The following is a 13,976-nucleotide window of genomic DNA, read 5'->3' on the forward strand; positions in this document are numbered from 1 at the left end:
CATGTTACTCATTTCAGTAACAAATGGATGGTTAATTCTGCCCTCCATAAGAAAATGTACGTGACTTTGGGGTATATATGCATGGTCACTTGCGTCTAACTATTAAACTGTTCAAGTGACCATGCATATACCACAAAGTCACTTGAATTTATTATGGAGGGCATAATTAACCGTACATTTGTTGCCGAAATGAGTAACATGTAATTGAGAAAACAAATAGACGTAGGTGCTTCTGGTTCTAAGCCCTCGAAATGTTGTTAAAATGCCGTATTTGGCAGAATAATATCATACATATAGCTGATCAATCTAGGATTTGGGATTTCTTTAATACATCCATTTTGTGGTGAAAGGACATACATCCTTGTACAGATAGTCAAGGCCATTTTCAACAGAATCGGAGCAATATTAATTGACATGAGGCAATGTTATCTCTTTTCACATAAGCCAATAACCGTGCTTCGTTGGACGAACTTACTTTTTCTGAATCCTGATTAGCGGGACACAATATTGTTGTTTTAAACCAAGTTCTAGCAATTTTGAACTTGACCCCTGTGTTTATCAACCCTTTTATACCACCAAATAATAGGTGCTGTTGAAATTGTTACATAGCTATATCTCTGCCAAATACGGCAAATTTAACATGTGTTTATTAACTGAGATCATATTACAAAATAGAAGCAAAAGACATGTTGACTGGATACCCAGCACAGGCACAACGTTTTACAGAAAAAGATTTAATGTCGGTTTATATATGAAGGGTATAAAGACGTTTTAATAACATTCATAAAATATATTTAAACACGTGATACAAAACATTCTAACATGATAATGTTATTTAACTGTTGACCAAATATTTTGCCAAAATGTTTGCCCAAAATATTTTACAATAACATTCTAAATTCACGATCTTTATGTAACTCGACATTTGAATTGAAAGGTGTGAATAAACGTTTTAATAACATTTTTGTATTTAATGTGTAAATTAGAGTAAACAGGATATCTTAATAATATTGTAACCATTTTATATTACAGCCACACAGATTTCTACTCCGGCATCTACAACAAGACGTTACGGAAAAGGTAATAGAGATATTGCGATGTTTTATATGCCTTTCGCCGGCTGGGATCGTCACCAACGTATGTATTGTGGCGATAGGGCCTCATAAGATATCGACAAAATATTTCGCATTCCCTCCTCGTAGGCTCAAAATTTTCGCGTCCCCCCTTGTTTTCCCAATTTTCTCCATTTAAAACTTAACAATCCCCCCCTGGTTCAACTAAAAAATTTAGGTTCCCCTCAATAACCCCGTGTCCCCCCTAAATTTTCCCATCCCCTTGCAATAAATAACGATCGCTCCCTTAGCAGTATAGGGCTTATATCTGGGTCTTATGACTACGTTAATTCAGCATGCTTTTGATTTTGACCGTAAGGATTGTATATATCAGTGCTCCCGAATATTGCGGTTGCCAAAAAAACAAATATTTCGAATGATTCAGGACCACTACATTCATATATCATGACTTTATTTTCAAAATGATACTTATTTGTGGGTAAATTAGCCGTGTCGCATGAACCGTGTGGCGCATGGGTGTAAATTTAAACCCTCCTCCGTGCGTTACAGGTGAAAATTTATATTAAAGATGCAACCCTCTTTTTTATCATAAGCATTTCAATGGACATGTACGAACCGCACGTATGACTGAAGTCAAATTTCCATACCTCACATCACTGTTACTTTATTAGAATGATTTCTTACAAAATGGATCGTTCGACTTTTCTTCGTAATGTTTAATATCCTTGGCTATCTTGGATATATCGTAAAAACGTCGTCCACGCGTTCATTTTGTACGTTTATATGTGTTGACAAGAGAGGGCCTCCTTCAGTCACATGGTTTCATTGGCTATATAAGCGGAGTGCAAGAACACGCTGGTCCTGTAACTCTCCAATTTCGGCATGAAGCACGTCAAGCAATCTTCACTGATATGGTTCTCCGCAATCCTGAGAAACTTTCTGCAAGCATAAAGAAGTCCAGAGAACTCTTCACTGACAACACATGGCTATACAAAACATCCGACGCCTGGCACCTTCACAATAAGGACGACCAGCTACCAGTCACAGAAACCAGACAGGTTCATGACCCCTGGATACCACCTCTTACAGACAAACGAGTACACCGACCATATAACAACAAGGCAACTGCTCCTCCCCACCAAGTGTCAGAGGCTGCATACAAGAGTATCGCAGATGCAGAACAATCCACCAGCTCACCACCACTGATCTACTATTATACTGATGGCTCAGTCCACGAAGACGGCACATGCGGATGCCTTTGTGGCTCCCTACATCACAAATTTTTTCAGAGCATCCAATGGCTGTTCGAAGGTGCAAACTGAACTTGCAGCCATTCGGGAAGCAATCCGCGACTCCAGAAGTCAATTCAAGCAGAAGCAAACATCGTCATCCACACAGACAGCCAAGGTGCCATTGACAACATTCGTAAGCCACATCGAGACAACATTAACCTGAACAAAGACATTCAAACAGATATACGACTCAGTAACAAAAACTTCATCATTAACTGGATCCCAAGCCACATTGGAATTATAGGCAATGAATAAGCAGACGCTGCAGCGAAAGACGGTACCGCGAAACCACAACCTGACACCATCAGCTAAGGGTGGGTATCATCGTTTTTGTTTCGCTAACTATTATTTACTTTATTCAAAACACAGGGTGCTCCAGACCCAACATTGCCAATGAAGGTGCAATCTTACCTGAAGAGGATTGGTATCAATTCGGAGAGAAAGTGATGGTCAAATGTAAAGCTGATCATTATCTTGTCGGTGATGAAATTCTCATCTGCTCCGATGTAGGAATGTGGTATAAAGAGCTTCCCAAATGCTTACCAAAAGGTAATAATAATAAATATCGATAAACCATTTACAGAGTCAAAATGAAATTTCAATAAATTTAGCATTAACATGATTAACTCCTTGGCAGTATGAAGAGAAGTGATCGGAAAGCCATCGTGAAACTCAGGTAGCCTCGGAAGTGCGGGTCAAAGTTATTCAACCTCTTAGACATTGTAGAAACAATGATTATTAACACAATGATTAAAGTATTTCAAACTACGCAATACACGATGGAACATTTCGTCGAATAACTTAAAACAATACCACGCATAAACACACGACCATGTAAATGTCGGAAATATTGAATTTGGGTAATTACAAAAGCTAAGCAGAAAAGAAGTAGAAAAGAAAAGGGAAAAATCCTGGAGATAAATGGTTTTAGCTTTGAGGTGTCAAAATTACCCAAACTAAATTGTGTCTTTTCCCTGGAATTTTCAAACCCAACCACGACTAATTGGTTTCAAGTTATAGGCATTTATAACGACTGGGTTACATTTTGTGAGGTCTTTATATTGCGAGATGTGAAGGTACGCCGTGTAGTTCCTTTTGAAATTGGACTAAAAGAGTCATTTTCAAGCCGTATAACAGGAAAATCGCAATCATTATTGACATAAACGTTATATATTATTAACAACAATGACCATCATCACTTTTACTTCATTATTTTCAGTTAAGGTTGGTGCTCCTAAAAAGCTGGAAGGTAAGTGATGGTAAAATATTTCAAAATGAGAATTCGTCGTACAAGTAGTGATGTAACAGGATTAATTACCATAGCGATAGGTGGAGACGATTTTTGAATGCACTATAACTGTAGGCTGCACTCATCACCGGTCATGTCTGTATACAGGGTGTCCCATAAAAAATTACCGGGCGAATGAATTTGCACGTAAGTCGAGAAATAGACATTAGAATCCAAAAATCTAAACATCACCGTATAGCTCATTTTATTGTGCATCCCATACATCAATTTTACTGGAATCGATTGACTGGTTGCGAAGAAATGAACGATTACATAACGCATGCGTCAATTCACTTCATTCCAAGTTTGAGAGAAAGATCATTCAACACAGTGCGCACTATAGTTGTAAACTGTCAATGGGCTTCATATTCTGTTCTGTGAAATCCTTTTCGTTCTTTTCAAACAATCTGTTTCTTGCAAAACATTTAATTAGGTTTTGTTCAAATTTGAAAACCTGCACGATATTGAAAATGAAAGCTTGCATGTAAGATGATGCTCGGTACAAATGTTGCATAAAGAATTATTGCATAAAAGAATTCCAGCTGGCTTAAAAAAATTCTCACACACATTTAAAGTTTTTGGAATACTAGAAAAGTAAAGTTTAAATCATTTAAAACTTGAACATTAGTGTTGCATGGTATCAAAAATCACACATAAACTGTATGCACTTGATCATTGTCATTCATGGCTCAAATGATCTTTGGAAAGTTAAAATATAACATATTTGCGCAACCTAAAGACTTAAAGTTGGAAAGCTTCCAATTGCAGAAATCAAGTTTTCTCGGACAAACTGTTATCTATCTTCAGTGATAGCATGAATAACATTACACCGTCGGATTATAAAATAGTTAATTTAACGAGATACACAAACTTTAGGAAGCGGTGAGCGAGTATGAAAAAAACGAATGTGATCAAACTTGGAATGAACTGCATTGATGCGCGCATTATGTAACCGTTAATTTCTTCGCAACCAATCAACCTAATCAAATAAAATTTTCGTGCTTGATGCACAATAAAATAGGCTATGTGCTACAATTTAAATTTTTAGATTCTGATCTCTACTTCTCGACTTTTCTTTTTTTTTTTGTTTACTCGGTAATTTTTTATGGGACACCCTGTATGTGTGCAATCATAGATCATAGAATACCGCTATTTTCGAAGACACTTGTCTACAGCGAATACTGTCGAAATTGCTTTGTCAAAAACGGAGATGAATCCAGTTATGTATAATTATGAAGAGCTTATTTCCAAACTGTGTTAAGTCCACCCACCTTCAAAATTGAGATTTTGATGAAAATGGGTAGTGAGTAACTAGGGCTATCCAGCAATGTGTTTGTTTTTTCCCAAAATTAGTCAAGTTCCGAAATATTGACACACAAAGTATCGATTTTTTTTCCAAAACGTGTTAAGTCCAATCCAGTTTTGTAGCAAACTGTGTTAAGTCCACGAACACTGCCCTTGTGGGCAGCTTGTAGGCAAGTAGACTGGCATAGGGCTTCCAATAGTTAATCGCCAAAGTTCTTGTTTGGTCCTGAGACTAGTATACATGAATTTGGTCTGCATAAAAAGTCATTGTTGTTGTTTTTGTTTTATATTAGTAGGCTTAGTTTGTATGGGATTTCTGAAATACTTGATAGATACCTCCAGAAAGACATGAATAGGGTGGGAAGGGGGAGAGGCTGTGATGGTAGAATTAATGTTATAGGATGGTGGTAGAGTTAGTTTTTGATATTATTATTTTGTATGATTATCAAAATGTGCTACTAAATTCAAGGTATAATTTTAAAGTTAAAGGTATAAAAAAAACTTTGGACTTAAAAACTTACGACTGTCAAATTATGAGATTAGGGTGGCAGCATGGGGGGAGGGGGAAATATTTGTGATAATGTGATAAAACAATTGGATATTTCAGGTCATCACTTATTGTCAGTGAAATGTTTATTCAATTCTGAGAAATGCAATTCAACTAAGTTTTGAATTTTGAACGTCGAATTTTGGTAAAAATGGGCAGCAGGAGGGGGTTCGAGATGCAAGGTGTTTTGTGGCAAAATTGTGTTTAATAGTAGAGAGAATCACATTTTGTATGTTTTTAATAAATTTGTTATCTTTTAAGACTAGTTTGAGAAAATATGGTTAGTTCTGTGTTACAGATACTATGTTTTGTGTCAAAATGTGTTAAGTCCATGCCAGAAATTGCGTTTTGTGTCAAAACGTGTTAAGTCCATGCTATTTTTAAAACAAATTAATTCATTTAAAAAAATCAAAAGTCTCTAGATTTTAACTTAACATGTTTTTATGGTCCTATATAATTATGTCACCTTCACTTCACTGTAATTTTATAGAAATTGAACTTTTTTTCATTGCCATAAAGAAAATTCCCGATTTTCTTCAAAGTGAATCTTGTGGACTTAACACGGTTTGGAAATAAGCTCTTCATATGACGAAAAAAGTACTGTAATGCGATTGAGGAAGATGTCTACTTTTTTAGCCTTGCGAAATAACCCTACCCTCCGTGCTGCTAAGCAACAATTAATTCATTTCATGAGCTAAACATTATTTTATTTAATGCCATGTTTACAAACAAGTCATACTGTCTTGACATGCTTTATTTCTAGAATGTCACCGTCCTGATGAACCACTTGGAGGAATACTTTCTCCCGATGGCACCGTGTTTTTTCCTGGTCAAACACTACACATTAATTGTAAAGATGGATACCGTCTAGTAGGAGAGGACTATATAGTTTGTTCCAGTACCGGTTCGTGGCACGCAGCCATAGGACAGTGTCAGTATGTACCTACAATGCCGAATACGGGTATGTATATCTGTTGTACATTACTTATTATATGAAATGTGAAGTGAAGATACAATGATCATGACCCGGGGGTCACTCCCATTGTGGCCTGTACACCATCCGCGTTAATAAAAATGCGTAAAAAGGGTAGTTTTTCGTGGGTAGGGACGATACGCGCGTATCGTGTTTAGGGTGTCAAAAACATGAAAAATTGAAAAAAAAGGGTAGCAAAATTGCAATTGCTAATACGCGGAAATGCAATTAAGGGTATGAAATTTGATGCAAGGAATAAAAGCCCTGTTTAGGGTGTGAAACAGGTACGTGTTACCTGTTTAGGGTATCGTTTTAGCCAAGGGTTAAATCCTTGTTTAGGATATTTTCCAAAAGTTGATTATCGCGGATGGTGTACAGGCCACAATGGGGGTGACCCCCCCCCCCCGATCATCATTATGATCAAAATCCTATTATTGTTTTGTTAAGGGGGCACTACACCCATTGCATTTTTTTGTTGCATTTTTTTGCATTTTGTGAAGAAATGAGAAAAAGAAATTGGACAAAGTGGTATGCAAAATGAAGGGGCAAATCTTCTCGTTCAATTGGTGGCATCAGTATCAATGACGCGTACATGCTTCTAATATTATAAGCCAAAAAGTGGTACATCACTGATGTTTTAAATTCACTTCATTTTGGAAAGCAACGGATTTCGTTGAAATTTTGGATATGTGTTGCTAACACATTAGGGAAATAATGTTGATATGTAAAATGGGAATATAAGTGGTCCCTGATTTCTTTTATGACTTCATGAACTTGGTGCTCCACAACTATCAAAAAACGAACCGGTTAAAATGCTTCTATTTTCAATGTTGAGCTATATTTTGTATTTTGAACTTGCGACACTATGTCACTGAAACTTAATTAAGCCATAGGTAACAGGTTACCACAACCACACTACAGAAATGTTGAAAAAGATTGTATTTTTGTCACCTATACCACCATATTAGGTAGTTTTCCGTAAGCTTCATTTTTGTGATTTTGGTAACTATTTTATATTTATTTGCCATCTCAACTAGGGAATCTAAATTGTACTCACCATTTACATCCCAAGGTATTTTAGTATATCCACCTCACACATTTCCATTATATATCCAGTAACAGACAAAATATCAAAATTGATGCCTCATTATGACATATATGATATCACAGACTATCACATGTATTCAAAATTGATGCCTGAATTTGACATGAACCAATTGACCTATAACCTGACCTTTGATGACCTTATAGCCTTTTTTAATCTCTTTTCCTAACAACACATTATAGAAGATACATACATGGTGTAGTATTAAATTGTCTATGTGGACGAGATTAGGCCTATTTAATTTATTCAGTGTTATAATCAGTGAGTACATTAATAGATAGTATAACAAACGATTTAATGTATTCTATTCATGTATTTTACTTGGACATGTTCAATAGAATAAATTATGGGTTGTTATGAAACACACATCTCAGTTACCAAGATACAGTAAACAAAAAAATATATAGGGCTAAAATGATTTTCTAAAATGGTTTAAAACCACTTTGTATGTAGAGATATTTTATAAGTTTAGGACATGAGATGATGAACATATTTATATACTTCATAAATTTGCACAAAAAAAAAAGAAGATGGGTACTGATGAAAATCAGGGTATTATATCGCCTTAAGGCATCGATGTACATATTGTGTATATATCACCATGGAACCCACCATTGTAAAGAATTATAGAATACCATAGGTAATGAACAATTAAACCCGTGATGCAAATTCATCACTTTGCTTCCTCTTTACGGCGTACAGGTTGCCGTCGACCAAGTGTGTCGTATGGAGGTTTCATACATCCAAATAAGAATCAGTATGACCATGGTGAAAAGGCACAGTTCAATTGCTCATCAGGATTTCGTCTAGTGGGAGATAAAGTTCTAGTTTGTGATGACACTGGCTCATGGCACAAGGCAATTCCAATTTGTGAAGCAAATCAAGGTATGATCGTTTGTATATGTTTAAATGACTGTGTACTACTATGTTTGTATTTGCATGTTTAAAACGAATGGTAGTTCACATATGGCGTTATATTTAGTTTACTTTGGCACGTCTGAAATAGACAAACCTTTAAGAACACAATTGAGAATTGCTAAACGCCTCTATAATAGATATATACAGTAAGCCAAAAATTCAAGGTACCAGTTGTGTTCACCCCTATCCTAAATAAAGACAAATATGTAAGATTTGAACAAGCAGCCAATACCTGGATTCTTTAGCTCTGATTTAAGACCTTATTAATTTTTGTTGAAATTGGTTAAGAATTAAAGAAACGGTGATCTAAAACCTAATGAAAAAGCGAAATCAAAAGTTGCACTTTTGTATTCTAATCAATGGAAGCACGGCGCTAGTTCACTTGTTCGCGAACGCGTTGTGTACAAATCAATATGGCATCATATGGAGCAAACGGCAACTTTTAAATGGGCATATTCCTTGAGCTTTTGGATCGTCGTGTGTTTATTTCTTGAACAATTTCAACAAATAAGGTCTTAAATTTGAGCTAGAAGATGTAGCTATTGGCTGCTGGTTCCAATTATGACATATCCGTCTTTGTTTAGGATATACAAGGGGTGAACATAACTGGTACCTTAATTATTTGGCTTACTGTATGTTGCTAACATTAATGTTGCCTGTTAACTGGGATCAAACAGCCTAAAATAAGACACAATGACAATACATACCGTTTATACATAGTAAAAATACATGAGCAGTGCGCACACACCTCTCCACACCTGTACGCCTACAAATGCACCTGACATTATTTTTAATTGGGTTTAATCATTTCAATCTATACACAGGAAATGTACTTACTCCAGCAGTTCTTACGCTTTGCTCTGTTGGATTACTATTGTTAGCTCTGCTCATTTTCCTTAATTGTGTATCAGAGGTAAAGTACATAATTATGAATTATTTACTTTATGTTAATAAATGCGTATCACGTGTTGGAGTGAAATTGTGCAAAATAATGCACGCGTAATGAGATGTTGATGCGTCTAATGCACGAGCCCCGAAGGGGGGGGGGCGGCACTAGACGCATCAACATCTTAATACAAGTGCATTATTTTGTACACTTTCTCGGCCAGTAATTTACTATAATTGAAGACAGAGATAAAAAGACTAGTCTGTATCTGACGTCACTGTCAATCAAATTCTCTACGATCATTGATTGGTTAATAGCGCGTACAAGGAAGGTCGATTTATCCGGTGCCGATTGGAGAAAAGGTATAACAGTAAATAGCGAAATGAGATGGTGTGTAAATTAACAATAAGACGCTCGGTTTTATCGCCGTGTTCAGCAACTCATCATCACGGCACTTAAACAAACCGTGCTCGAGTTTGATTGACAGATGACGTCAGACTAAAACTAGTCTTTTTATCTCTGTCTTTTATTGTAACGGATACTTGGTTTTCTACCTTTCTAATATTCTTAATTAATAAATATTGATACTGATGGGTCAGGGTAAGTAGCGTCAAATTAAACTAAGGTCACATGCACATACAGGCCCTGTAAAACTAGTAATTATATGAAACGTAGCTATATGGAAGAGTAAGTGTGTTAATGAAATGCCACAATTTGTTTCCTCCGCTAGGGTTACAAAACACCTCAACCAAAACTGATTCACCGAGTCCGCAGAAGAAACGCCCTCAACAAAATGATGGCAAACAACAATAACCATACCAGAACACGACCACCAGGACATGCCGAGAAATGCAACGGGATAGCATGATATGAGAAAAAGCCATTCAAGCACGAAATACAATAGCTTCGTCGTTGAACTACAATTTGTAATTCGTAGACAAAGAAAACATCGGGAGTATTCATAACGAAATTAAAATCACTGATCATGCCTAAAGCACCTTCCAGGTGCTTTTACTCTTGTAATGACGAAAGTCCTCAGTATTATCTTCACTACCTTGATGTACCCTTCTTTTCAGTTTCTGTTAGTCTATTGTTCAGAAATGAAAACGCAAAGGATCATGTGAGTTGATCTGTAACTTCATTGAAAAGGTTTGCACATCAATACATCTGATATGTATAGTGCGGATTATACTGGTGTTTAAAGTGTTCAAGCAGTCTCTTTCAAGTCTGTTTGACCTCTCAATAAAACCTCATTTGAACACATCTCGATGTCAGTCAGTGTTGCCGATGCCCTGTAAGTACGACGGTAACTTCGTGACCTCTTTTGTTCGACAGAAAATGTTTACGGATTGACAGTGTGGTGTTACGTAGCTCTAACGTGTGGAACATTTAGCCGCCACGTACCTGTTTGCAAAATAGCTTCAGAAATGGATGACGGGTCATTTCTGCTTAAATTACGTACCATGACCACGGATAAGATATCGGACAAATTTGAATTATATGGACAATAAAGAAGCTTGAACATGCCCAAAGTTGTCGGAAAATTAGAAAAGTGCGTGTCACAATCACTAAAAATGTTCATATCCTCAAGCAAGTAAAAAGTGGAGCATTTAAAAATGAAGGTTTTATTTCAAACTCAAATCGTGACCCGGAGGTCAAATTGCTAGAATTGTACATTAAACACACCCAAACAGACACAATGCAATTTGCAGGCAGCAGCTTAATCAGCGCCAATATTGCAACATTGAAACAAACAACTATATATCAGACTTGTACCCGAGTCCAGCTTGTCCGAGTCCGAGCCGAGCCGAGTCCATTTGTATCCGAGTCCGAGCCAAGTCCGAGTCCTTTTGTGTCCGAGTCCGGACTCGAGTCCAAGTCCAGGGGTGCCGAGTCCGAGCCAAGTCCGAGTCCAACAAAAATAAGACCCGAGTCCGGACTCGAGTCCGGCTCGAGTCCGGACTCGAGTCCGGCTCGAGTCCGGACTCGGGCTGAGAGTCCATGCCCGGTGGTGGTGGTGGTGGGGGGTGGGGTCATTCAACTTTAATGTGACAGGTATCTACCTATTGGCATTGCTTAGTTTGGGTATAACAAAATGAAAAAAACAACATTTTGAAAAAATGGGTCAAAAACTTTATATTTTATTTCTTATTTGTGTAGCAAACTACATGTAAACTCACAGTTAACTTAATTGCGCCTAGGGACAAGGCTGTAGGTATGCCAGGTGAATTCAAATTTGCCATCAAACTGCATCATTTTATATATCAAATTAAAGCCCTTGAGTAAAGAAAGTCAAAACTGAAAACCGTTTTGTCATAGCACTTTTCGTAGCAAAGTTACATCTTGTCAAAGATTGACTTTCATCAAAAAGATTCAGCTAACAAAACAGCATTTCGGTCATAGACATACCACCTAGACCTATGACTGCCCATCCCTTACCACAGCGGGAGGTGAAGCCCCGTATCCAAGGTGATATTGACGGATTGACAGGGTTACTAGGCGCGGAGATAATCGCATACATTCTGACGCTCTCGGTTGCGTGGTTACTGCGCCGTTATCGCCCGCGTCAAATGCAACATGTTCTGTAGACGCGAACATTATCTGCTTGCTTGCGTCCGGGTATGCGTCCTTGTTCAAATCGTTATAAGCAGTGTCGGCTTCACTACACGAGTCAAAGTCACTGGTCTAGGTACTAGTTTGTCTGGGATTTCGGTGGTGTTTCTAGATCTTAGTCTCATGATGATAGCAGCTTTTCTATGTGGAACTGCTATCAAAATGCGGGTCAAAATCCCTCTAAAATTCCATGTGCGAGTGTCTCATCGCCATAAAAAATCATATATTGGGTCAAGTGAAGTATAGACAACATACTATACTAGTATTTATGTAGGTTTCCTTGACCTACATGTTCTTTTAAATTTCTATGTAAATAATGTATTGTGTTCTAGGCGAATTTGGCTGACTAGCAGATACATGTAGGTTTGCCTGGCATACCTGTACGCTGTGTGCAGTATTACATGTAAATGAATTGCAATATATTCAAATACATTATAGAAAATTAACATCATCATCATTATAATAATAATAATACTAACAGAAATTCACCTTTATAATTCTAAACATATTTTCAAAATTGGCCCACACAAATGTCACGTGTACTCACTTACTGAGCACATGCAAACTATAGCCCTACTGAGTCTGAGTGGGAGCTGAGATGTATGGTCCAGTGTGCATGTTTCTCTTTCAAGAGCTTAATGGATTGGAAAGTTCCATAAAAGAAGTCTTACATTGTAGAAATTTTTATATAGTCCAAATATTTAATAAAATTATGCATTTGATTAATTATCAATTATCTCATTTTAAATGATAACAAAAATATGATTCTGCTTAGTGACAGATAAATCTAAATAATTTGGTGGATATGTAGGAATAATAACAGGTCACAGATTTGACAGCCCCAATTAATTTGGAAAATGGCCAAATAAGTAAAGTCGACAAATTCGAGATCTATTTTTAAATTTTTAGATAATCATTTCACATTTTACATAGATTTGGACATTGGACTGGACTCGGACCGGACTCGCCTTCGAGTCCGAGTCCTTTTGTGTCCGAGTCCGAGCCGAGCCGAGTCTTTTTGTTGTGTCCGAGTCCAACAAAAAGTCCGAGTCCGGACTCGAACGATACATCTCTGCTATATATACAAACATCCAATCCAACCCAACCACATCCCCCCCAAGTAGGCAATGAGGATAAAGTGCCTTGCCCAAGGACACAAACAATATGAGTTTGTTTTAAATAAAACAATGTGATTCGTGCTTGATAATTATTTTTACTAACATATAAGGCATAATGTTATGATTGCCGGAGTCCCCCTTTAATAGTTGACCCCAACTATATGAACACCATAAAGGCACATGGTAGTAACAGTGTATGTGTGCAAGTGGTGTCATGTTGTTTGTAGCGGAGGAAGTCAATTGAAGAAAGAAAGAAAGAAAGAAAGAAAGAAAGAAAGAAAGAAAGAAAGAAAGAAAGAAAGAAAGAAAGAAAGAAAGAAAGAAAGAAAGAAAGAAAGAAAGAAAGAAAGAAAGAAAGAAAGAAAGAAAGAAAGAAAGAAGGAAAGGAAAGGAAAAGAAAAGAAAAGAAAAGAAAAGAAAAGAAAAGAAAAGAAAAGAAAAGAAAAGAAAAGAAAAGAAAAGGAAAGGAAAGGAAAGGAAGGAAAGAAAGAAAGAAAGAAAGAAAGAAAGAAAGAAAGAAAGAAAGAAAGAAAGAAAGAAAGAAAGAAAGAAAGAAAGAAAGAAAGAAAGAAAGAGAAAAGAAAAGAAAGAAACAGCAGACAGTCGTGACTCCGTCAGGATATTAGTGTTTAAAATTGTATCATATTATTTTACGATCCACTCGACAGCTTTCACCTCAATACCAAAATTATCGCAAAAATCCTGCCCCATATCACAATGAAATTACCCAAATACAAAATAAATGAGCTATCATCTGTCGATGGTATTGTTGTCAGTGTCATGAATGAGTAAAAACTGGCGAAGGCGCGAGTGTACAATGGTGTGTACTGTGTAGGGCCATCTTAATTTAATAGTTTG

At 36.8% G+C, this 13,976-nt stretch overlaps 1 protein-coding gene across 2 annotated transcripts in view; it reads left to right on the plus strand.

Annotated features, from left to right (window-relative positions):
* The window catches only part of LOC140155941 (uncharacterized), a 34,993-nt gene extending 23,847 nt beyond the window's left edge, over window positions 1–11,146 (plus strand). For both annotated transcript variants that reach the window (XM_072178972.1, XM_072178973.1), the window contains 7 exons: window positions 1,033–1,080; window positions 2,735–2,914; window positions 3,585–3,614; window positions 6,269–6,466; window positions 8,286–8,468; window positions 9,326–9,414; window positions 10,118–11,146. In XM_072178972.1, the coding sequence (XP_072035073.1) occupies window positions 1,033–1,080; window positions 2,735–2,914; window positions 3,585–3,614; window positions 6,269–6,466; window positions 8,286–8,468; window positions 9,326–9,414; window positions 10,118–10,255 (866 nt within the window). In that variant the 3' untranslated portion in view covers window positions 10,256–11,146. The remainder of the gene's footprint in view (window positions 1–1,032; window positions 1,081–2,734; window positions 2,915–3,584; window positions 3,615–6,268; window positions 6,467–8,285; window positions 8,469–9,325; window positions 9,415–10,117) is intronic.
* The last annotated feature ends 2,830 nt before the right edge of the window (window positions 11,147–13,976 follow it).

This window comes from Amphiura filiformis, chromosome 6 (genome assembly GCF_039555335.1).
Source record: "Amphiura filiformis chromosome 6, Afil_fr2py, whole genome shotgun sequence".
NCBI classification, from domain to species: Eukaryota; Metazoa; Echinodermata; class Ophiuroidea; order Amphilepidida; family Amphiuridae; genus Amphiura; species Amphiura filiformis.